The sequence below is a fragment of the Rhyacophila brunnea genome, unplaced genomic scaffold, assembly GCF_057557595.1.
Source record: "Rhyacophila brunnea isolate RB1 unplaced genomic scaffold, BYU_Rbru_1.0 scaffold_12, whole genome shotgun sequence".
In the NCBI taxonomy this organism is placed as follows: Eukaryota; Metazoa; Arthropoda; class Insecta; order Trichoptera; family Rhyacophilidae; genus Rhyacophila; species Rhyacophila brunnea.
In genome coordinates, this window is record NW_028232774.1 from 1,581,973 (window position 1) to 1,607,732 (window position 25,760).

At 33.5% G+C, this 25,760-nt stretch overlaps 1 protein-coding gene and 1 long non-coding RNA gene across 2 annotated transcripts in view; both read right to left on the minus strand.

Annotated features, from left to right (window-relative positions):
* LOC147077626 (uncharacterized) overlaps positions 1 to 25,760 on the minus strand; it is a 306,465-nt gene that overhangs the window by 49,646 nt on the left and 231,059 nt on the right. The window lies entirely within an intron of this gene.
* Positions 779 to 25,760, minus strand: part of LOC147077628 (uncharacterized) — a 249,881-nt gene continuing 224,899 nt past the window's right edge. The window contains exons 6-8 of the mRNA XM_085940116.1: positions 9,993 to 10,554; positions 4,602 to 4,783; positions 779 to 2,830 (exon numbers count right to left, since the gene is read on the minus strand). Of these exons, the coding sequence (XP_085796242.1) occupies positions 1,837 to 2,830; positions 4,602 to 4,783; positions 9,993 to 10,544 (1,728 nt within the window). The 5' untranslated portion in view covers positions 10,545 to 10,554 and the 3' untranslated portion in view covers positions 779 to 1,836. The remainder of the gene's footprint in view (positions 2,831 to 4,601; positions 4,784 to 9,992; positions 10,555 to 25,760) is intronic.

The following is a 25,760-nucleotide window of genomic DNA, read 5'->3' on the forward strand; positions in this document are numbered from 1 at the left end:
CATAATTACTTGACACTTTATTATTATACCAATACTCCTCGGCTTTACCAAATATAAACAATGTATAAACCATTTTTGACAAAATAATAACTTCTATGTGGTGTAAGCAACTATCATTTGAATTTGATATTTCCTAATTGTCTATAGATATGGTGACCATACATCCTATATTATAGAACATTATTTTTATTTTAGGGTGTCTTTTAGATTTATTGGATTTTGATAAACTCATCTTTGTCTTTTATTTGGCCGTTTGTCAATGATTTAAAGCATAGGAAATCTGTTTTAGAAGTCATGTGCGTGGTTATAAATATTATCAAGCCAATTTCATAGATTTTTGTGTATTAAGTGTTAATAATATGTTTTACTTGTGTTTATTCATATGTATATTGTTTTTAACACTACAACTAACAGGTCATGAGACCCAGTGACAATTATGTAGTGAAACACTAGTATAGTTAGTAATAGAAGTGAAACAATCACAAACACCCAGACTTTGAGAAAATCACATAAATATATTGTGACCTCAGACAAAAAACTAGTGCCTTACGCACTATACTACGAAGGCCGTCTGTGTAGAACAATCATCACACTTAAATGGATTTCCACCGTAGTTGTAATTTTATTCTGTTTCCACATAAAACATACTTCTGCATATATATGAACATACATCATATTTAAATGCTTTTTCACCAGGTACGTATGACATTGCAATATGAATATACAATTGGTATATTGAAATGACCATACAAAGATAATATCAGTATATATTTTTTTTCCGTTGAACCCGTTTCAGATTAATAATTTGTTATGTATTGGGTATATTCCAGAACATAATATAGTCACATTACCTATAAACTCAGTTTAGTATGTTGCGAAACACCATGTATCTTACATAGATGGCCATACATCATGTGGCAATCATAATATTCATTATACAGTACACTCTCAGTAATCCGCCGCTCGATTATCCAACTACTATGATCTGCCGTTATTTTTACTAGTTGAAAGTACAAAATCAAACTCTATAATTCGCCGATATTCGATTGTCAAATTTAGTAGTCCGCCGCGTACAAGTATACAATGCAGATGAGACGAGTTTATTTTGGAAACTCCTTCTTCGTAAAACGTACGTTCATCGCGAAGAAAGTAATGTACCAGGGAGGAAAGTGCCCAAGGACCGCATGACAATTATGCCGTGCTCCAATGCAACCGGGACGCACAAACTGAAGCTTTTGGTCACAGAGAAAGGAAAGCTAGGAATTCTAAGGCATTCAAGAATATCTGCTTCACTGAACAACTGGTTGTGTCAAGTGATTTCATTTTTAATATTTAGTAATAAACTTAGCTTATAAATAAATATGTATAATTTAGTAAATAGATACTTGATTTTGATTATAAATAAAACCGTAATTTGCTAGTACAAATTTCTCAAGAAAACTATTTTTACGAACTGTTTTAATTTTTACCATATTTTGTAAGTATGCGCTATAATCCGCCGCTCTCATTAATTGGACACTTGTCTGGTTTTTGGGGTGGCGGATTACTGAGAGAGTACTGTGTACAGTGTTTTTCCTTAGCAAAGCCGTCCTGCGGTCATTTAAAAAAATATTTCAAGATATTTGGTATACAGTAATTATATTTTTAATGCCATGCATACTATTAAAATACATATTCCATTGTAATTCATATTTTGTTCTGTGGAATAAGTAAACCGCCAAAAGTCTCTTATAATAAATTTACAATACACTAATATTGTACATTTTAAACATAACATGGTAAAATTTTCTGAGAGCACGTAATATAAACTTAATGGATAAAATTTTGGTCTCTATGTCATACTAAAGTATCAAGGGGATAACTATTATTATTACTACTATTACTGTAGTTATAACTATAATTTACAAATTGGGTTTTACTTATATCTAAGGGTAAATTGTAAAGCATATTGTCTGGAAGGTTTTGTACGCCCATGTATTGGATTTCGTTAAGTCCCGTTGCGTCTCTTTCGTCTAATTGTGACGTGTTCGTATTATTCACTTGAACTTCAAGAGTTTGGCTCTCCAGTTCAACTTCTTCTAATTCTCTTTGCAACATATCCAGTTGGCACTTTCTTCTTTCTAATTGATCTGAAGCTCTTTCTATTTCTATTGCCGTACTTTCAATTTCTTTAGAGCTGTCTTCCATTTGTTTTCGCATAGTATTCAACATTACAACGATTTCTTCTTCACTTTCAATATAACTAATATGATCTTCACTCAAATATCTTCTTAATTTAGCACCTAATCTGACCATTAATTCTTCTTCTCTTTGCAATCTCTTATTAACGATTGCAAGCTTTTCTAATACTTCAATCTGCTGCTGTATTCTGCTCAATTCATCGGAAGATGTTTCTGAAGTATCGTCTGATTTATTTTGAACTATCCTATTAGCGTTTATTTGACAGATGTCTGTTAGTTCCTTGGTGAGGTAGTGCTCTCTCAGTAAATGCCTCCCTCTTGAGCGTCTCTTGTGGGGTCTTGGTGGACTTCCTGTGACTCCTACACCGCTGTCACTGTTAGCCGCAGGACTGTCGGTTGCTTCACTACTCCGTGCCTGGTTATCCATTCCTTCTGTACTTCTTACAGGACTTTCAGTAGCTTCTCTTCTGTTCTTATTCAGCTCACCTTCATTTGCCTTATCGTCTGTGTTTGGTAAATCATTTCTCGTAGCCTCATTATTTCTTGCTATGTCTCTGAGGTAGCTTTCCAGAAGATAGTTTGGTCCATGCTTTGCCATTCGTGATCTATGGGTCTGTTCTTCAAGTAGATTGATCTGCTTATCTTGTTCTCTGAAAATATTGAAACATATAATTTAATAATGTTTTTTAGGATGTTTAAACTAATTTTTTGTAGCATTGTAGAATAGGTAGTCAAAAGAAATGATATTTGAGAACAGTGCATCTATTCTATACACAAGACTGCTATTGGCAGCTATCGAGGGTAGTTTTTTCATAAATGTTTGTATCGAAGTATTATAATTGTTACATTAAGTTAGCCGTCTAAACAGTCAAAACTGTCTGTCTCGCTCTAAAATTTAGCACACCCAAGAGAGGTACTGTTAAAACATAGCACTTATTGTAACAATTACAACTAACTTATTGTAATTGTTACAATAAGTGCTAATACTATGATACAAAACTACCCTTGATAGCTGCCGATAGCAGTCTTGTATATAGAATAGATGCGCTGGTATACCCATGTTATCAATTTTTGAATAAGGGTATTTTAGTGAATATGGGATATGTTTTAATTTAAGCCATCTCACATGTTATCAATAATTTGATCACATTCAACCAAATTGACTTGGTATAGTTTGAAAAGACGATTTTAATTGAAAAAAAAAATGATAGTTACTGGATTATTATTTCTCTACTAATACGTAGTTGTAATTTTTTTGTGTAGAATTACTAATAGAAACTATGCATCTTTTAAAATCCGTTTTCACAGAAAAATGGCTGTGAAACATCATTTGAAAGGTAGATTATACCATTTATAATATAATAATATGTATGTAGATAAAAATACAAACGGCATGGCCTGATATAATAATTATTCTACTCTGTTTACAAATAACAAAATAAATATGTAGGTAGATACTAAAAATCCGCACTATAGGTAGGTAAGTAGTTTTATGCTTTATACAATTTTATGAATTATTACAACAGATATTATGATATAAACACTCAATATGGTTTTTAGACTTGTTAATTCTGTTTGAGATTATAGCGCGTGCATGGATTTACTGACAACAATAGTGCGTATTTTAATAAACTGTCGTGACAATAACTGTTAACACGTAAAATTGCTGACTGTCTCTCCAATCTAATTCTTCAAGAGTAAGCGAGACGTGATGTTGTCATTTTATGGTACTATTTGACAGGTAGTGAAAATCGGTTAACCTCAAAATGAGTATAGTTCGTTAATTTGCCGGCAGGTTCGCCATTATCGTTCTACTGCGCAGGCAGGCGCAGATCAAAAGAATCCCTACTGCCGCATGACAATTAAGAAGCTTCCAATCTTTTTTGATACATGCATGGAAGCTTGCAACTGCAGGATAATACATGTTTACCCATACATTTTCTTGTTATGTCCGCGATAATACTTAAGGCTATACTTCAGTTGAGGCATGGTCTAAAAAGATCGTGGCTAGGCGATGCTCGGATTGTGCAAATGACGCGTGCCGAACGAAATATAATTTGTCATATAAATCCAACATGCGTCCATTTAATATTCTGTTTATTGTTCTATTAGTAACAATAATAATATATTCATTGACAAGTAAATGGGTAACGTTTTTTAGTCATCTTTACACGATTTAAGAATAAATGTCCCGTCGCCATCACGAAACAAATTGACGTGTTCACAGCTCGACGTTCGCTCTCCGATTGCCAGCGAGTCCAAAATTTCGTCGCATCTATAGTTAAAAAATATTTGCCGCTTCACTGAAGTACCGTCTTAACAATAAATCCATGCACGTGTAAACGGGGTATTAGGTTAGTATTGTGATTAAAACATTTTAAATATATTATGGTAAGTAGGTATTTGAAAAGTCACTGTTACCGTAGTCTATCTGCCTGCTTTTGTATGGTGTCTCCTTGCGCTCTCAGCAATCTTGGCAAATGTTTTGGATGTGGATTCTGCCTGGTGCTGTGGCTCTTTCTGCGTCTTGTGGGCCGCGGAGAAGGTGGACTTCCTCGTCCTGAATCGCCGGAGCTATCCACGTGACGTAAATTGAAACGGATCTGAAAAAATAAATATTATTCATCATTTAAAAACTGCCTAATATATCGGTTTCTTTCTGACCTATAACTATCTTGTTATAGATACCTACTAGAAGTATAGCATAATATGTCAACTCGAATTAAGAAGAGTAAAATGGAGGAAATTACATACAAGCATTATTATATACCATGTATTCAAAAATATATGTACTTAAATTATTATAAAAGTGTAATAATATCGTTTGAAAGCATAACGTGTCAGTCAGAATCACAGGAACAGATTAATAAATAGAATTCCGATAGGATATATTCTTTTCTTTCGACCATGTCCGATCCTAATAGGATCATATGGGCCTCCACAGAATAGAGGTTTTGTATTAACAGATTTTGTTTTTTACTAGAAATCGATATCAGCCACTAATTGCTCAACCTATTAGGTCCATACCCTGACAGACACAACTTGAAAAACAATATGTGTACTTGCCAGACCCAGGATTCGAACCTGGGATCCACGGCATTATAGTCAAACGGTTAAGCCGCGCGGGCACCGCGGATATATTCAATACACTATATTTTGACGCAGGGTTTTGAGAATGTGTGAGTGTCATACGAAAATGAACCATACATTATAGACGTGCACTAGTGTGTGTTAACAATATTGAATGAGCGTCAGTGCATAAACCGAAAGCAGTTGTCAGAACGAAGGAATGGCGTATTATTGACACGTGTTTAAGTTTATCCCATATTCTCGCACACTCGAGATAGGTTGCCTGTTTCTCCACACCCGTTAGGTCCCTGATTATAAGATGCTTGAGATGCCCCCTTGATGTTAGTTGTAGGTATTTTGTTATTTTGAGAAACATTTTATACTTTTGTGATTTGAACTGTTGTAGAGGCCCCTTTTAAATCTTTTGATGAATCGATTGTGTCATTTGCATCAAATAAAACCGCCACTGTTCCTATACAAATCTTCGTAAACAGTTTTTTACATCTTTCAAACAGTGTGTTTATTCACGCAAATATTATCACATAATATTTTGGTCTAGACTAGGCATAATAAACACATTAAGTAGGTATTCGTCTTCAACATTATTTTTATGTCATACAAATTTAATAGAAAATCACCCTTTTAAATATGGCAACAGTAAAGAGCCTTTTTTATGGATATGATTTATAACGGATATTACACCTAACTGTTATATTATGCATACATTTAATTAAAACCTTTTCGACAATGGGGGTTTTTATATATTTTAATGAACGGAAACAGTTAGGTGTACCTTCGTATATTATGCATAATATTATTGAGTTTCCTGTAATAAAAAAATGTTATTTTGATGTTTCCCAAAAACTTTTTAAAATTTACCATTTGTCGTCACCACTCAACCATCTCAACAATATTATTTAAGTAGGTTAAAAGCAATAAGGCTTATCTCCATTTTTGAAATACACAACAAAGTAGAGGTAGGCTGTTAAGATCTTCCATAAATAGTGCACACTAAATTTTGTCAGTCGTATTTGTTTTCATTGAGTTAATTCTATAAATTACAGATAATGATAGTTTTTAAATTCAATTAAAAGCTGCGTAAACCAATCCATAATAGATAATATTCAAAAAATATTCGCCTATCTATAAAATATCTAAAATTGTGCCGTTAAATCATAACATAAATTTAGATATTTTATAGATAGTAGAATATTTTTATCTAATATGGTTTGGTTTAGACAAGGCTTCATCATCATCATCAGCCTGAATCTATCCACTGCTGGATGAAGACCTTTTCAAGCTGCTCCCACTTCTCTCGGTCCTTTGCATTGCGTTGCCACGTACTTCCGCAGAACTTTATCATTTTATCGTTTTGTACTTCTTGGATACCACTGGATGACTAGATTTGTCCAACGATTTTCTCTTCTTCGAGCTATGTGTCCAGCCCATCTCCATTTAAGTCTTTTAATAAACTCTATTACATCGCAAACCCTTGTCTGCTTCCTTATCCACTCATTCTGAACACTTTGCGCTTTAGGCACAGTGGAAGGTCACTTTTGAAGACATTATTCAGGCGGCCAAAAGCACTAGCACAGCCTAGCTTTACTCTGCGAACAATTTCATCAAATATACATCCATCTATAGACACTTGTTGTCCCAGATAGATGTAGCTAAAAAAAACTAACCAACACCATCTGTAATATTATTAGGTATTCTTATGGAAACAAGGGCGAGGGGTGCTAAACTAGTCCCCCAAAGACAGAGATTTTCAGTGATCTGCTGTGTATTTTGAAAATGAAAAAAAAAAAGAAAATGTATGGGTAAACATGTAGGTATTATCCTGTAGTTGCAAGCTTGCATGAATGAATCGAAAAAGTTTGGAAGCTTCTGAATTTTCATGTGACAGTAGGGTTTTATCGATCTACACCTGCGCAGTAGTACGATAGTGCCAAACCTGTCGGCAAAAAAACGAACTATACTCATTTTGAGATTAACCGATTTTCACTACCTGTCAAATAGTACCATAAAATGACAACATCGCGTCTCGCTTACTCTTGAATAATTAGATTGAAGAGACAGTCAACACTTTTACGTGTAAACTAGTGCTGCCAGTAAATCCATGCACGTGTGCAGGCGCTATTAGTCTTAGAAATAATGGAAGTACCAATTATCAAAAGTGTCAGAGATGTAAAATTTATTTATGTAGACAATATATTGTAATGATATGTCATTGATAATTTTTTAGGCAATTGTGAAGTCATAATAATACATTCAAATTAAATTTGTCCGAGGGGGTCCGTAGCAGGTGTATTAAGTCTGATATAATCGTTTTTTTTGGCCATACGTGGTTCCTCGAAAAATCCACAGTGTGTGGCTTAGGAATTGATTCGTTCACACACGCGATTGGGTTATTACGAATTGCGTCGAACTTCGTGACAACTTTGAATAAATAACCCCACAATGTTTGAAATAATAACATACCTGGACATAAAGCAAAAAAAAAACTTTAAATAATATCGGACGAAATAATAAAAATTTTCATTGTGGCCCGCTTACGCCATTCCGTGAAGCGTTGTCATTAAAGTTGTAACGTTCATTACGGTTCGTCTTACGCGTTTGAGTTAATCAATCAATCGATACTAAGTCTTTAAGTTTAGTCTTTACGGGGTCGCTGATATTAAAGAATCATATCATGCCCCGAACAAAAGTTAGGTAACCATAAATGCGAGTGAGAAAGCATTCGGCACACGTATAATATCCGGTTAGAGTAAGATAGAAGATATACGAATAAACGACTCAGTGAAGCCGGTATAAAGTATTGGTTTGACTTAATATGTGCTTAAGGAAAAACTGGGAATACGTATTGCTGAAATCACAGAACAGATAATAAATAGAATTCCGAATACGCTACATTTTGTTGCAGGGTTTTGAATGTGTGAGTGTCCTACGAAAATGAAACACGCATTATGCACGTGCAATAGTGTTTGTAATACACCAATATTAAATAAGCGTCAACGCATAAACCGAGAGCAGTTATCAGTATTCGACGTATGACTTATTATTGACACGTATTTAAGTTTATCCCGTATTCTTCCTTACTCGAGATCGGTTACCTGCTACTCCTTACCCGTTAGGTATTTCAGTTCCCATTATTTCTGAGTTCCCTGGCTGAAATATAATAATATTATCTTTTATACCAAATAAAAAGTAACGGTGGTCAATATGTTTAGTTAATTTAGTAGAAAAGATGGTTAACTATGTACCTACTGTATTTTTTCAATTATAATTGTAAATTAGGTACCCTTACGGAGACGTAAAATGATAGTAAGTATAACGTTTCATAGGCATGTTAATAATAATACAGTTGAGATTCAACTGTGCGAAAACGGTTTCATGTAGTCGGATAATTGTCTATCTCTATAGTATTATTACTCTAAGGATCGTATCGAGCGATTCAATTACTATGTAAGTAACAGTGTTGATTTGCTGTAGCAAATTCGGTAATTTATTGCACATCTGCGTCCTATATTTATGCTGTACAAATATTATATGTCCAAATATAATCCTATTATCTATTTGAGAAGATATTATTATCTTTTTCAAATGACATGATAATAATATGTCCTTTTTGCCCTTATTTTTTAGTCAATTTGACTCTTTGAAATTCTATTTTCTCAGAACATACGACTTTTATGCACTAGCCGGATTAGCCCATCGATATGTCCATTTAAATATTATTATATAATATTATATGTGACTTGTTACTCCAAAGTGCGTCATTAGTTATCTTCATACCAGAGTGTTGGAGCGGAGCTCGGAGCAGGATCACGTAGCACTGGAGCAATGAGATTTTACCCTGAGCACCGAAAATTTGTAGTGCTCCACTGCTCCGGATGTTTTTTTTTTATTATTAAATTTTCGTCCTAAAATCCAATGAAAATAGTATATTTTGACACTGAAATTATTTGAAATATGGCAACACTGCCGGATGATAAATAACCTCACTTTTTTGACAGAAGAGGCAAATAATGAGAGACGATTTGCTGTAGTCAATTTTATTTAATATAATTATTAAGGCTATACTTCAGCTGGGGCACGGCCTAAAACGATCGTGACTACGCGACGCGAAGATTGTGCAAATAACGCGTGCAGAACAAAACATAATTTGTCATAATTAATGTTATCTTTATTTTTCTATTACTAATGATAATAATATATTCATTGACATGTTTTCTTTTTCAAGTAAATGGGTAACGTTTTTTATTCATTTTTACACGATTTAAGAATTAATTCCCCCGTCGCCATCACAAAACAAATTGACGTGTTCACAGCTCGACTTTCGTTCTCCGATTGCCAGCCAGTCCGAAATTTCGTCGCACCTATAGTTGAAAATTATTTGTCGTTTCACTGAAGTACCGTCTTAATGAAAATGATGATTATTTTAAAACTACTATTTTTTAACATTTGTATACATATAATACTTGTTAAAACTTTTTACCCGGAGCGGAGCAGACCCTGGAGCGGAGCCGGAGCAAGTATTAGGTCCCGGAGCGGAACTGGAGCGGAGCAACTCAAAAAAGGGTCCGCTCCAACGCTCTGCTTCATACAAACATTTGTTACGATTACAAAACTACGATTTAAATAATATGTTGCTGTTTCTAATGTTGTACATAGTTATATTAATTTCCTTAATTATTATTAATTAAAAAATATATATTGTGAAATCAACTTCATGTTACTAACCTCATCTTGCGCATCACCCCAAGCATTCCAGATGTCCAAAATCGTCGCATCATTATCCAAAGCTTGCTCCACACTCCTCCATCTTTCAGTAATGACCCAATTTCCTCCACTGGATTCCAACGAATCATCTCCGGCATCTTTAGAAGACTCCCTAGATCCCCTGCTATTATCTCTCGAATCCCCTCTAGTGACTCGTTCATCTTTAGAATCTTCTTTTCTGCACGAGTCTTTCGCTCTTGATTCTTTTGGATCAGCATATTTTTTGCTTTTTTCTCGGCACGAGTCCCTATTCCCAGGTTCTTTCGGATCGATACAGTTCTTATGCCTTTCTCTGCACGATTCTCTGGTGTTTCCTGCTAATATTGCTCTTCTGTGGGGCAGTAAGGCTCTGATAAGTTCTCCGCAGGTTGTTCGCTTGCGGACGCCGCTGACCCACAGTCTTCTCGAGCCAATCCAGACGCACACTTCTGCGTCGGACGCAGCGTCAGAGCCTGCGTCCGAATTTGCGTCGCCGGAATCGCTCCAGCCAGCCTCCGCCAGTGCAGTTTCCATGTTGGTGCACCTGTTGACAAACAAATACAATATTTAGATTCAACAGTCAAGTCATTGTATTATTTTATTATATAAGTTAAAATTAACTGAATTCGTTGTATTTGCGATTAGTGAGTGCGCATAGTGCCTGAAAATGCTGAAAGGCGAAACCCGAGTCGTAAAAAACGACTCAAATAGAATAGTACAAAACTTAAATCCCTTCGAATTTAAATTCATAATGAACACTCCATGGGGTTTTTAATTCCATCGTTTGAGTACGCCATCGGTAGGCACAAGTATTTATTGTTTCCATAATATCATAAGGATTCTTCGGTAAACCCACATCACGAAAGATACAAGTTAAAGTAGGTACATGATTCTACGTCATATAAGAAATTTTACTTAGGTAGGTTTAGTGTCATTAGGCATAGGGTTAAACCACGGTGTTATAGTATTGATAATAATACAATTTAATTAAACTCGGCGAATGAATTTATTGCCTGTTCAATCTGGCATCTAATAGTATTTGGAACAAGGAAATCCTGCCTGAAGACAGAGGGTATAATAAAATAATATAATGCCTATTCCGAAAAGGAGGATAAAAACGTGTCAGAACTATAGAGCAACCATTCTAATAAACACTATTTCTTTTGTACTATAATATTATGAACTATTAATTTATTAACTATGGTGAATAATGCCAGGGAGATTATATTACCATAGTTATAACACGAAATTCCATAACCTATTTATGATAGATTACTAATAAGTGCAAGAACGTAGTGATCGCGCGGGGGCGGCGCGGCGGCGTCTTGCAAAACTCAAACGTATAACCGTGTGTAAAATGTTCGTAGACGGTGTCTTTTTTGGGGCATAATACACACGGTTATACGTTTGAGTTTCACAAGACGCCGCCGCGCCGCGCCCGCCAAATGACTACGGCCGAGCACTAAGATTTGATAGTGTAAACAGAGATAATATGTAAGACAGTCTGAAAATGCTAGAAATGCCCTTAAATCCAAATGTTTATCACCTAGCTGGTATCTATCTCAGAATTTCTTGAATCCGTTAGTTTTGTATGTGGTTCATTGGTCAAGGCGTCGGTAATCTGATACGACTGACCCAGGATAAGGAGGTGATCTGAAATTTGGTTGCCAACATTTAGATGAATAAATAAAAGTCACTAACAAGACCGGACCGGTCGGCCATTGCAACTTGGTATGTACGAGGGAAAATTTCTCAGCTTTTAAAAAGTTTGCGGCATTATACGGCGAGCGAGAAGGTCTTTTCTCACCGAGAATTGACCGTAATATATTATATGGAAGTAGGGATCACGCACACTAGTGCACGCCAACCAAGGTCATGGGAAGTTGCTCCTGGGACACTTTCGGCACACATTTGAACAGCGCCTATCGTTCGTTACGCCACGGTATACGCCTGCATAACGGGTGTGGAGACGTGGCGGGTGGTGGAGGGAAAAGCAAGTTACGAACAAGAAAAAAAGTTTCATCTTATGCATTTATATTAAATTTGTCTACAGCTAGACAGTCGGAAAATACTAGAAATTTAATGCTTTTATAATATCTAAATGTTTATCACCTATCTATCCCAGAATCCGATTCGAATTGAATACGTAAATGATCTGCAACTTGGTCTAAAACCTTTGCTAGAAGGCACCAACAGGATAATAATGTTCATCATATGCATCTATATTATTTTGTCTACGTGTTGACAAATAAACTTCCGTAAAGCAGACAGAAATTTATAAAATATAGTAATACATAGAGATAACAAATAACCAAGTATATAAAATGCATTCAGTACTTAATACTTATTGTTTATGTTTTGTAAAAGTATCTTTTTCAATGATAATAATATAGGCCATACACTAATAACTATAGTCAATAAATTAATAACTTTACATACGCTATAATAAATTGATTGTAATATTCATTTATAAATTTGGGCAGTATAATAATATATTTATTCCAGTTAATAAGATAAATAATTATTATAAAGATAGCGACATCTAGATGCCTCAAACGTAATTTTCTTATCAAAACGTATTTTAATCTTCAATGAAGTGTATGTTTCGTAATTCGGTGAATAGATGTCTCTATGGAATCACAACAACTTTGATGCGATCACTCTTAATATTATTTTGTTGTCAGTCACAGCCATATTAATTATTAAGTACCTAGTTAGCGACACAAGCGATTGAACTAACAATCGAGGTCATTTATAATATAGTTTTTTCACCCCATTCGCCAACAACTCGCCCGCAAATCAGTACCTATACTGGCCATCCAAATAATGGTATAGTCTACAAAATTGGTATGGCGTGATGGCTCCAGCTGGCACTGCGGTATAATCATTGATCCACCGCGACTACACTAGAAGGCACGAAATCTGGCTAGTTCAAAGTATATACATTACTCCAACTGAATTGTTATTTTTGACCTGTCAGATTTCGTACCGATCGCTTTAAAGCCGGCCAACATAGCTAGCCAGTATACCAAATCATACTTATGAACCGAACAGACAATGTATGTCAAAAATCGATAAACAATTTTTATGGATGGTATTGTGAAAATTAAGCGCGAATCAAGCTGAGGTGCATGTCGTCTACTATCACGCTTTCGCGGCGACAAATTTAGTTTATGGTTTTGTCATTTTGCAGAATATTTTGAACGATCACCATCTCTGTCAATTCACTGCAGAATGACACTGATAAAGAGTGCCAACTATAATATATTAGTAATTTGAATTATTATTAACTATTCATGGCACTCGAAAGGTGTAGGCATGTAGAAGATGATAAAAACGTTCATTGAGTCATGCAGGTGTCGATGCAGTGCAGTTGAACGTGAGGTGACCTCATTATTGATCTGGTAATTTTGGCAGATTTTGCCAACTGACAATGTTAGTTTAAAGGTTCAAAATGTGCTACGGGATGGAAGCATCAGTCTGATAACATTTTAAACACCAAGAAAAACGACACTACACACTTTTTTCCGTAGCAGCAGCTTACTGTGACGTCACGTGACAGTCAGCGACAAGTACAATAATATGATTCGCGCTTTACGTAGATACTTTATTGCTCCTAAATCGGTTATTATCCGGCAAATTTATGCGATACTTAACCCGTTTACAATCTGTAATAGTTGTGTGTAAAATGTGCTTTATGGTTGTAAAAAGTGTAGGCAAATATTACATCTAGGTACAATGCTTATTAACTTAAACAAAGCTAATTAACCTTCATAAATAGGTACATTTTTAGCTTATCTTTATACTCTTTAACGTAAAATAATAAAAATATATTTAAAACATAATAATTAGTGTATATTTTTAAAACGCCATTCAGTTATCTATTATCAGAGTAACGATATTTTACGATATTCAAATAGAATGTTTTCAATTTAAAAACTATTCCAATTTTGAATAAATTCAAAATGAACGCGTGGAATAATAAGCCACTACTTTTGCGGTGTAAACTTGTAAACAGTGGTGACCTCTTTGCTTAAAAAGTCGTGATAAAATTGATCCATTGAATGCTACTTTAAACGTTATTTACCGCGAAAATTACAATCGATTTTTGTCGCTCTCGGTGATCGATTCATGAATTAATCGAATATCAGAAAAGTGTGGGAACTCTTACTGTTATTTGATTTTTTAAGTAGAATTTTTTAAATGTATTTTTTCGACTAAAATAATTTAAATCAATTTAAAAATAATCATTCTCAGACGGTCATATTGAGCACATAACTGTACTGATTTTGAGATCCAAATTATATTAAAAATTTAAGTACCTACTCTATATTTTACTAAATTAAATCAATGTAAACAATAGGCTACATTTTACCACGTTTTTCTTAGCTCGTATTCTTATTTGTCCGGTGGTTGTTTAACCAGTACACATCTTGCAACCGATTTTTAACTAACTTTCCGACTAGCTAGACATTAGAATGTATCAGAACACGATGCCAATGCATTCTTTTAATACTTTTAGCCATCTTAAAGTAGAATTGAATTCATTTTCAATTCAATCGATTGCAAGATTTGTACCGGACAAACAACCACTGGAAAAATAAGAATACGACCTAATAACAACGTTGTAAAAATAAAATGATCAAACCTTGTCTACATACCTTAGCTAAATTTAAAGTGGCTTAAAAATCTTTGAACATTGAAAAAATATGTTATTAACATTACCTACTGTTTTGTCTTACAATTATATTTTTTTATTACGTTTTTGCATGAAGCAATAACTGATTCTATCGCGGAAAAAGAATAAAAGATAAAGTCTTCCAAGAAATAAGTGATAACAGCGACAATATTATGGTGAAAATTGATAAATGATATTCTGGTAGGAACAGTAGATGATAAAAGAACGTTTTTTTAATGCGAATATTATCTTGCAAACAGACAGCTAAAATACAAGATGTAGATTTATCACAAAGGCTTGTAAAGTGATTTTGAATGAGCAACCAGGTGAAACTGAGTTTATGGTAATGAGGGAAACTACTTTACCGACAGGTGAGTCACTGCAAGCATACACACAATTCATCACCAAATAATAAATTAAAAGTCAGTATACCAATTTGTGCAATAATTGGAAATGAATTTATAATAATAATAAAATGATAGAAATTATAACAAATTACATTCTTTAAACATAATATAATCATATATGTACATAGTTATTGTACCAATCTAACTATGGTATGTTAGTTGTAAGTCATAGTGACCACTGCTGTAATGTTGACAGTTTTACAAACTAGACATCTAGATTTTTACAAATAAGCATGTGGTGATATTAATGTTAACATTCTCTGGTATATTCCTATCTAATATTACCTCATTCCTTTCCTTTAAACCTTTTAAAGTATAATATTATTATGTAGTATATACCTAACGGTATTATTGTGTACCCATTTTCATATCCAAAAGAAAAACGTTATAATACTACGAGATAGTAGATACGTACCATCTATTAGTATGGAATAATCGGATGGTACGGTGAAATGTAATACGTACAATCTACATGTAACTTTGATCCGTAGGTCAGTATGGACCCGGTAAACGTTTTATAGATGTGTATGTTAGTTGAGGTAAGTCTTCATTCAGAGTGTACCAGAAAACCATACTAACTTCTTGGTTAATTTAGTTTTTATGAGTGATGCATGATTCGAGAAATATCAATGCGTAGGCATTGATAACAAGTGATAAGCTTGAAGGAGTACTACCTAGTTAATTATTTTTTTGTCAATATTACTATGAGCGTGTATCAGTGGCGAAGGGTGGAGGTAGGCTGTTAAGATCCGATATAAATAATGCACATTAAACTTTGTCATTCATATTTTTTTGTTTTTATTGAACTAAGACTACAATTTATAGATGGTGATGGTTAGTTTTTAAAAATTAACTAAATTTGCCTAAACCAAACCATGATACTTTTGGTATGTTTTGGGCAATTAGACTAAATTGTGCACTTTTTTCATTCATTATTATTTGTTTTCGTTGAATTAAGAATACATATTATGTTGTTGGTTATTTTTTTTTAATTCATTAATCTTTGACCAATTCAAACCATAATAGATAAAAAAATATTATTCTATCTATAAAATATACAAAATTATGTATGATTTAATGGCATAATTTTAGATATTTTATAGGTATACGAATATCTTACGAATATTATCTTTTTAGCTTGGTTTTCGCAGGGTTTAATTGAATTTTTAAAACTAACTAACACAATCTGTAAATTGTAGTCATAATTCAATGAAAACAAAACAAATACGTATGACTGACAAAGTTCAATGTGCACTATTTATTTCGGATCTTAACAGCTTGCCTCCACCCTTCGCCACTGCCATGTAATTATGTATATTATTATAAATAATTGTCTAAAAAAAATTACAGCCATTAAGTCTTTTGCCTAATTCTCGGTGACGAATCGTTTGTAGACCGTCATCCCCGGCGCACGAACCGAGCGTCTCGGCGGCGGAGCGGAATAATGATGATGATGACGTCGTTTGCTGATCCCTGATGATGTGATGACGCTTCACAGAACTCCATCGTTGGGCTTTGTGAAGAGAGTTACTCTCTGGAACCGGCGCGCACCGTGAGCTATCGTATTTAGCATATTATAAATTTAACCCTCAAATTAGAATGTGATAAATCGAAACGAATTGAATATTGTGGATATTTTTTTGTTTTTTTAAAAATCGAACGATAGGCATTTTCATGTTTAAAGCGTTTCTTTACCAGAATTATATTTTATTAATACAAAAATGTCAGATTAATTTTGTTTTATAGGTAACAAATTATTATGACGAAAAACACCCTAAATATATATATATAGTTAAAATATATAGTAAGCTGTGAAGATCCAATATAAATAGTGCACACTAAACTTTGCCAGACATACTTGAGTATTTGTTTTCATTGCATTAAGAATATAAATTACAGCTGATGATGTTGGTTAGTTTTTAAAAACAAATTAAACCCTGCCTTAACCAAACCATGATAAAGAAAGGATAAAACTATTCTTCTATCTATAAAATATCTAAAACTATGTTATTAAATTATTATACATATTTATATTGGAAAATTGGAAAATTACTGTCTGAAATGCTCCACGAACAATGTGCCATTTTACAACGTTTTTATTAGCTCGTATTCTTATTTGTCTGGTGGTTGTTTATCCGGTACAAATCTTGCAATCGATTTTTAACTAACTTGACGACTAGCTAGACATTTGAGACTTTTAGAATATACCAGAACACGATGCCAATGCATTCTTTTAATACTTTTAGCCATCTTTAAGTAGAATTGAATTCATTTTCAGTTAATTCTGTTTCGTATGAAAAGTTATTTCTGAAGAAATCCGTAATCCAATCCACTATTATTGGTTGCTAAGTTGGTGGTCCTAGCAACTAAATTATTAATATATGCGTGCGTTACTATGGGAATCAAAATGACATTTCAGTATTAAAAACGTTGTATATAAAAAGTTATTTTTATCTTGTAATTATATATTTAAATTCTATATGGCCATCTCTTTCCGATACACAGCTCATGGTGAATTGTGCTACAGCGAAACGTAATACGTATAACGCTACAAAATTAACACTATCTAAATCATTTTCGGCAAAATCCGACTTCATACATACCTACGAGTAGATATAATGTTTGTAAAAGAATCATTAAAGAAATATATTAGATTTTTTTTTATATTCTACAAATAAAAGTAACACAACACAATATCAGATAATTTTGTAGACAGGTCTAGCGTAAAAAAAAATATTTTCCAGTCAAAACACGGATTTGTTTTGCCCGCATACATTTATTAATGTTGCACCTTGTGACACATTGTGGGTTGTCCAAACGGGACACTAAATACTAAATAGCAGAGGTCAAAGCTCCCGTCTTAGCAGACGCTGCATGAATACAATATTGTTTGACCAGTACTTTATTGTAGTATGGTAACTAACGAATTTGTTCGTACGTCTTGTGTCATGAACAAAACGAAAGAATAATGGAAAAAAATAGTTTTCGAGTAGAAATGCAATGAGTGGGTATTTTTGAAAATCATTATTATTAGGGTACTTGCCTAGTTTCAAAATAATTACAAGATAAAAAGAACTTTTTATAAATTTTCTGTTGAATTATATTATTATGATAACGATGGGACCGACTGAATTTGCTCGTTATAAGTATTACTCGTAATATAAAATTTTTCGCGCCACGTTCTATTTAAGCATTGAACATTAAAAAAAATGAAAACCAAATCCCCGAAACAAGCATGGCATTCATAAACTACAAAAGAAGTTGTTTATTGTAATGAAGTGCTGAGCCACAGGCGCTGGTAGGTACTATCACTTCCCTCCATTTTCGAAAGTGAAAACATGCTGTCACTTTTATTTTGTTGTCTGGTTTTTCGTCTGGATTTTAGGACTTGGAGGTGAACAAATAACATACCGGAATTGTTTTGGAAACGGCAAGGTATATTTAAGTTAATATTATATAATAGTTACATTTTTAATAATTTATTTTACGGAGGACGAAATTTGCGTGTTTACTGTTTGGCTGTTTGGCAGCATCTTCCCGCCATCTTGTGTTTCGCTTTCAACGAGAGCCGTTGTCGAAAAACGGCGACGTTGCAATATTTTTCAACGGTCATAATCTATGGCATTGCCGGCTCGGCTCTATTATTATTTATTTTCGTAATCAGCGCTTTACTATTTTTGTTGGATTTGATACCGACTCGGGCCTCTCCAGATACACAAAGACATCCCCAAATGGGGACCATACGGGGGTGTAACAGTACCTACTGACTTTGCAAAGCTTGGATCTCTTACATGCAATTTCAACCATATGCGTGGATACTTTTTCAATACTGTCAACGAAAACACCAATTAGGTATGTACTTAGACACTTAACTTGTGTCAAAAACGTAATCCGATCACGGCGGCATAGGTCTAGACTGCCCGGTTGGATTTTATCGCTCAGGGTCGAAAATGTTGTTTTTAATAAACGATCGACACATTAACAGTTTTGCTCGGTATACCCGAGAAGTAGCTCGTTATATTAAGTGAATAAATGTATGGAGAAAATTATAAACAAACATGTCAACGAATGTTTCCTCATTATATCCGAGAACTCTGTATTTCCGTGATCGTAATAACCAAGTTCGACTGTATATCGATTTAGATTTTTAACAATTAAGTTAGATGACTGAGCAAAATTTCATGGTGATTATATGTATATAAATTTGTATTGAATTATTAAATATATATTTAGCTACTCAGACGTAATTATGGCCGTTAAATATGAATTATTTTGATACAATGTTTAATATTTTTTGATGTAGTGATACCACCCGATGTCTAAAAGTGACATTAATCTAAGAAAGCAATACAATATTGAATATAATATAGCAGTTAATCGAACTATGGGTGCTTTTTTTACAAGACAAGTAATAATAGTATAACTATAACACATGCGACGAAATAAATCGCCGAATCATCCCCGTCAACATGTGCTATTTTGGTTTCCAAAGGTTTCTGAAAAACAAGGCTCTCTCAAGGAAAACCATAACAACCTTATTACAACTTTCCTTCACCCAGTATTAACGTATGGATCAGAATGCTGGGTACCCAGATATGGCACTCATGAAACTGAGATAGCTGGACTACGCCACAAGAGATTTAAATATGAAATGGCTATCATCTAATTATTTAACCATTGTCTTAGTAAGCCTTTTTAGCTACATTTTACAACGTGTTTATTAGATCGTATTCTTGTTTGGCCGGTGGTTGTTTGTCCAGTACAAATCTTGCAATCGATTTTTAACTAACTTCCCGACTAGCTAGATATTTGAAACTTTTATAATATATCAGAACACGATGCCAATGCATTCTTTTAATACTTTTAGCCATATTTAAGCTGAATTGAATTCATTTTCAGTTAATTCTGTTTTGTATGGAAAGTTATTTCAGATAAATCCGTCTATTATTGGTTGCTAAGGCAGTGGTCCTAGCAACTAAATTATTAATATTTACGTGCGTTACTATGGAAATCAAAATGAAATGTCAAAATGACATTTCAGTATTCTTTATTTGTTTGTTTTTTATTTACTTCATATCAAGTACAAGTTTGAGCATATTGAGCATAATAATTCAATTGAAAATTTAAAACTCTTATATATAAAAAGTTTTTTTTATCTTGTAATTATTTATATATAATTTTTCTAACATCTTTAGTACGTACGTATGAAATATCTTTCTTCTTTTCTTCTTTCGACCGTGTCCAATCCTAATAGGATCATATGGGCCTCCACAGTGTGGAGGTTTGTATTAACAGATTTTATTTTTATGAGAAATGGAAGTCAGCCACTTGCTGAACCTATTAGGTCCATACCCTGACTCATACACAAATTGAAAAACAATATGTGTACTTGCCAGACCCAGGATTCGAACCTGGCAACCTCGACACTATAACATGCCTGACGTAAGAATAGCTGATAGATAGTGTCACATATGACAAAAGTTACGTTGAATAATTAATAATCCTGCAATACGTTCGTATTAAGTGTATGTGTTAATGCATCTTAAAAATGATACCTACTTTTGGTGATGATTTATTATGAAATTCTACTAAGAACTTTTGTGAAACTATGTTAATATACCTGAATAATAAATAATATTCAAGAATTATGAGATTGCATCCACCGAACTCGTAAAATTGTTTATGTGCCATAAACAACAATATTAAAAAAAACCGCTAAAGGTGATATTAAAAAAATAATGCATTAACAACTTCAGCTTCTAATCTAAGCCAATGATAAAGAACGGGTCGAAGTACCGTTCAGTATTGCATTGTTTTGGGAAATTCATATTATTTCTCGTATGTTTAGTATGTGGATTGTAAATTTTTAATGATACATGCTATATCACTGTATCTAATGAGTCAATCTATTCAAAGATACTGTCTACAATGGTTGATGTAAATTTATTAATTAACGCCGCATTAATTTAACCATGATTACTAGGTAGGTACCTAGTAACCTTATATGCCTCAAATTCTTCCTCAATTGTTCCATCCCCTAGCGGAGGTCGGCCACCATCAAGGCGATATTGGATTTGTCGTCTACTACCCGGAAAAGTTCAGTGGAGCTACACTCGTACCAATCACGGAGGTTCTTAAGCCACAAAATGCGGCGTCGTCCTCTGCTACGCTTACCATTGATACTGTAGTCTCCTGGTTTTGATACTACGTAGAACTTCTCGGTCCTTTCCCATTTGATTGAGAACTTCAACATTTGTCACCCGGTCAGTCCAAGGAATTTTAAGGATGTGTCTATACAGCCACATCTTGAAAGCTTCAAGTCTCCGTGACATCTCTTGGTTTAGCGTCCATACTTCTATACCATATTATATACCTCAAATAATGTGCTATTTTTTGGCTGTATGTAAATTATTTCAATAATTTTTGTCAGGTTATTTTTTATTAGTTGTCATGTAATAATGTAAGATAATCGTTTAAATGGTGTAGTAATGAAGAGATTTTATGAACTATGATGAATTGTCACCAAGTAAATGCTAAACCTCTTTAAAAAATACTACGAAATCAATAAAATAACACTAATAAGACCAAATACTTACCTGTATTTATGACGAACTTAGAAACAAAAACGTCAGTTTCCTTTCCATAAGATGTTGGCGAGTCATTAAAAATGTCTTAAGTATATCTTTCTTAATTGAAATATTCTTTAGATATTATACATATAAAAGAGAAATAAAACAGTTTTTTTGACTTGCAACCATTTTTCAAAAATGGAAACATCCGTTTTTGTTTCTAGATTCCTCATATATTATATTTTCAATGTGTTCGATCATAATAAGATCATATTATGAATTGCCATGGAGAGGAAGGTACTATTAACAGAATTTTTGTATTAAAGATAAATGAATATTAGCCACTTTCACAACCTATAAGAACCATACTCTAGGTCGCAATGCACGCTGAAAAATAACACGTGAATTTTTGTTTGACCCGGGACTCGAGCCCGGGATCCGTGGCATTATAAACCTAATCGCTTGGCCACCGAGGCGGCGACAACATTAAATGTATTGAACGCCTCTTAATATGGAAAGACTAAAGTTGTTGCATATAGAAAATGGATCCATTTGTGATTTGTCAAAAGTGACATTTTAACATAAAATTAACAATGCTTTTCTCCTTTTTTTTACAGAGTTTATATGAAAATTAATAAATCAATGGTTTTTTTTAAACATCTTTGGAAACAACGGATAAAATGACTATTTATTAAACATACACAATAGGAGAATACCTAATAGCAAAAATCTTATAAAAAAATATGAAGCCAGCGGGAATCTAACTCGCATTCATCGGATTCCAACCAATGTGCTTTACAAATTGAGCCACCTTCGCCATACCTAATTATGACAAAATTAATTGTCGACATTAATATTGGCTATACGTATGTTTTTTGATGTTTTGTTAAATTATGCATATTCAATAAAGAATATTACATTTGCTCTTGAAGATTTTTTCGCTGCTCTTACGTGGTATAGTTTCCAGTCTTATTCTGGAAAATTTTAATTTAAATGCACCCGTCACTTACATGCGTGGTCGCCATGACCTTTCTGAATGAAAACTGTTTCCTCGTGTCAGGCTTATCAAGCACCGATAGGGAGGGTTGTGCGGCTGGCCAATGCACTCCCTAGAGACGTAGACATTTTTAGTAATGCGCTATGTATTTTGTTTTTAAAACCCTATTCTATTGCTTCATTTGTTTTTTATTGAATTATTGTTGTTTTTTTTCACTCAAATTTTATTTTAATTTACCTGTTCTTTTCATTCTAAATGTCATATTGTGAACGTCTTGAATTAATAATTTGTTATGTACGTAAGTACTCAATAATTATGTTTTTTTTTAATAAATAATTCACAAATATTGTGAATGTTCAATAAAATTTAACTATTTATTAACCAATTATTGTATTTATTTAAGTTATCGCATAAAAGAAGCCTATCAGATAAGCATAATTGATAACAGGGTAAGTATGTGAATTAATATTCTTTCGTTATTTTTTTTTTACAGACTACCTATGTAATTTTTTTTATTATAAATGGGTGGGTATTTTTATGTGTGTAGTTTTTATTTGAAGAAATATGCTCGGTGTGGATGGATGTGTATCTTGAACAATCCATCAAAACTATCACTCGTACAGTATTGTGTGTTGGCAATGCAAAAAAATGTGCACATTATGCCCAACTAAAATATGCACATACATTTTAATTCTCCGGCGGATATGATTTAAATTTTATCTGCAAAACAAAATCAGACAGGGAAATACAAAATTCAACAGAATAACATTTTCACCAAACCTGCCATCCAAAAGGTGAGGCAGTTAATTTTATTTATTTATTTATTTAAAAAAGACGCATAAGGCACATAACAAATTATTAATTCAAATCATTCACAACATGATATTAGAATAAAAAGTACAGGTAAATCAACGTAGTAGAGAAAAAAATAAAGCAAAAAAATATTTTATAGAAAAGAAATAAAATAAAAAAACAACAATAATTAAAAAAAAATACAAATTAAACAATAAAATAGAATTTTAAAGACAAAATACAGAATGCATCGCAATAAATGTCTACATCTCTAGAGAGTGCATTGACCAGCCGCACAGCCCTCGCTATTGGTGCCTGGTGAGCCTGTCATGAGGTAACAGCTTTCATCCAAAATAGGTCATGTAATTATTGAAGGGTGCATACAAATTCAAATTTTCCAGATTGGATCAGGATTGGAAACGATACCACGTGAGAGCAGGGAAAAATGCTTTAAGAGCAGAAGTGACCTACGACCTTCAAGATAATGAAAGGTGAGCATACCTTGAAGAAAGTTAGTCGGAAAATACTCGTTTGAGAAACTGTCAATAATAATTATATACATTAAAATAAAGATGTCGAAGAAATTTCTTCTGAACACGCTCTAAAACAAGCTATAGGAAACCTCATAAGGACTCCAGATATAATAAATTAATATAATGTTTAGTAGATATCTATTGATTATTGTTTATTGAATGGTCATTGTTTTACGTTTTTATTATGAGCTTAACAATACGTAAAACAATGTAATAGTATCATTAGTTCATTATCGAGAGTTTGTGAATTTTAATTTCATTTCCATTTAAACTTATTCATGTTTATTAAATTATAGCAGGTTTAGGCAGGCAGACAATTAAGTGAATCATTGTGAGTGTCAACTATTGCAAGGTACCTAATTAAAATAATATATATATATGTTTTTTTATCTTTTAGATTTCTGCAACTATCTCTAGTGAATTCAGCTACAAGTACTCGGCTATTCAACGGTCCAGTGGGTACGCACGCGGCTTATCAGCGGTCTACCGCTTCAAATCCGGTCAAAGACCTTTTTTGTTAATGTGTATGCTATTTCAATTATTTATTGTTAGGCATTACGCTTTTGTGAAATTAAAACGGAAACAGTCACAGTACGTGCCGTTGCAAAAAAAAAACATTTCTAGGACGTACTGTGTCTAAAAAAATATTGTGAAATATGTACAGATTGGGACATATTCAATTTTTTATTCAAGTATAAATTGCAGTTTTCTTTACATAAAAATAGTGTTATGGCCATGGCCCCCACATTTTGATGCGGGCCCCCCTACATATCGCTTATGATAAAGGCAGTGTGATGTTATACAGTGGTATTCCACAAGGTAAAATGAAGGGTGCTCCATGTATTTTTTAACATTTTTTTTTTAATAAATCCAGTTGATATGTTGAATTCTCGGCACACGGCATCATAAGATTATGAAGCACTGATCTCGACCCCTTTTGTGGTAGCCAAGAAGCCAAAAACAATGTGACCCGTTGCCATATTTGATAAAATAATCATTTGTATCAGTGAGGAAACACAATTATCATTTAATTATATCAATCCTAATATCACATTGAATTACATCACACAACCAAATATTTTAAAATGATATTAATTGAAATAGGCGCCGCAGGCAATTAGCTATTAGGCTATTATAGTAAGTTTGTGGCTTGTATTTATCTCACTTAACTGGTCGACCCGTCACGCTGAGCCTCCCTAAGCCCGGGCTCCTAGGCTAGAGCCCTGCCAGCCCCCCCCTTGTGGGAGACATGGTTATGGCTTTACTTCCTAATTTTATTATAAGGATCATATGGGCCTCCACAGAGTGGAGGTTTGTATTAAGAGATTTTGTTTTTACGAGAAATGGATGTCAGACACTTACTCAACCTATTCTTCCTTAACCTCGGGTCCATACTCATACACAAATTGAAAAAAACAATATGAAAAAAATATTGTAAAATAATACAACCTATTACTAGTGCTGTAGGTTTTGTTGATAAAATATGGAATACTTTATACATGCACTATGAATTTTAAATGATATGCATAACAAAAAAATAACTATAAAATTAACAAGCCTGCGCCAATGATGGCTGAACGTTTGACTTCCGCAAAGTTAACTGCAAAATAGCAATATAAAACATCATTGCATACGTACCATCTCACATCAATGTGTCGACTAAAGGAGAACCCCGATTTTCTTACATAAAACGTTTAAATTATTACGAAATGTCAAAAACTAATGAAGAGAACACAAAATTAATGGTAACTGGCTTACCTCCGGGCATGGTATA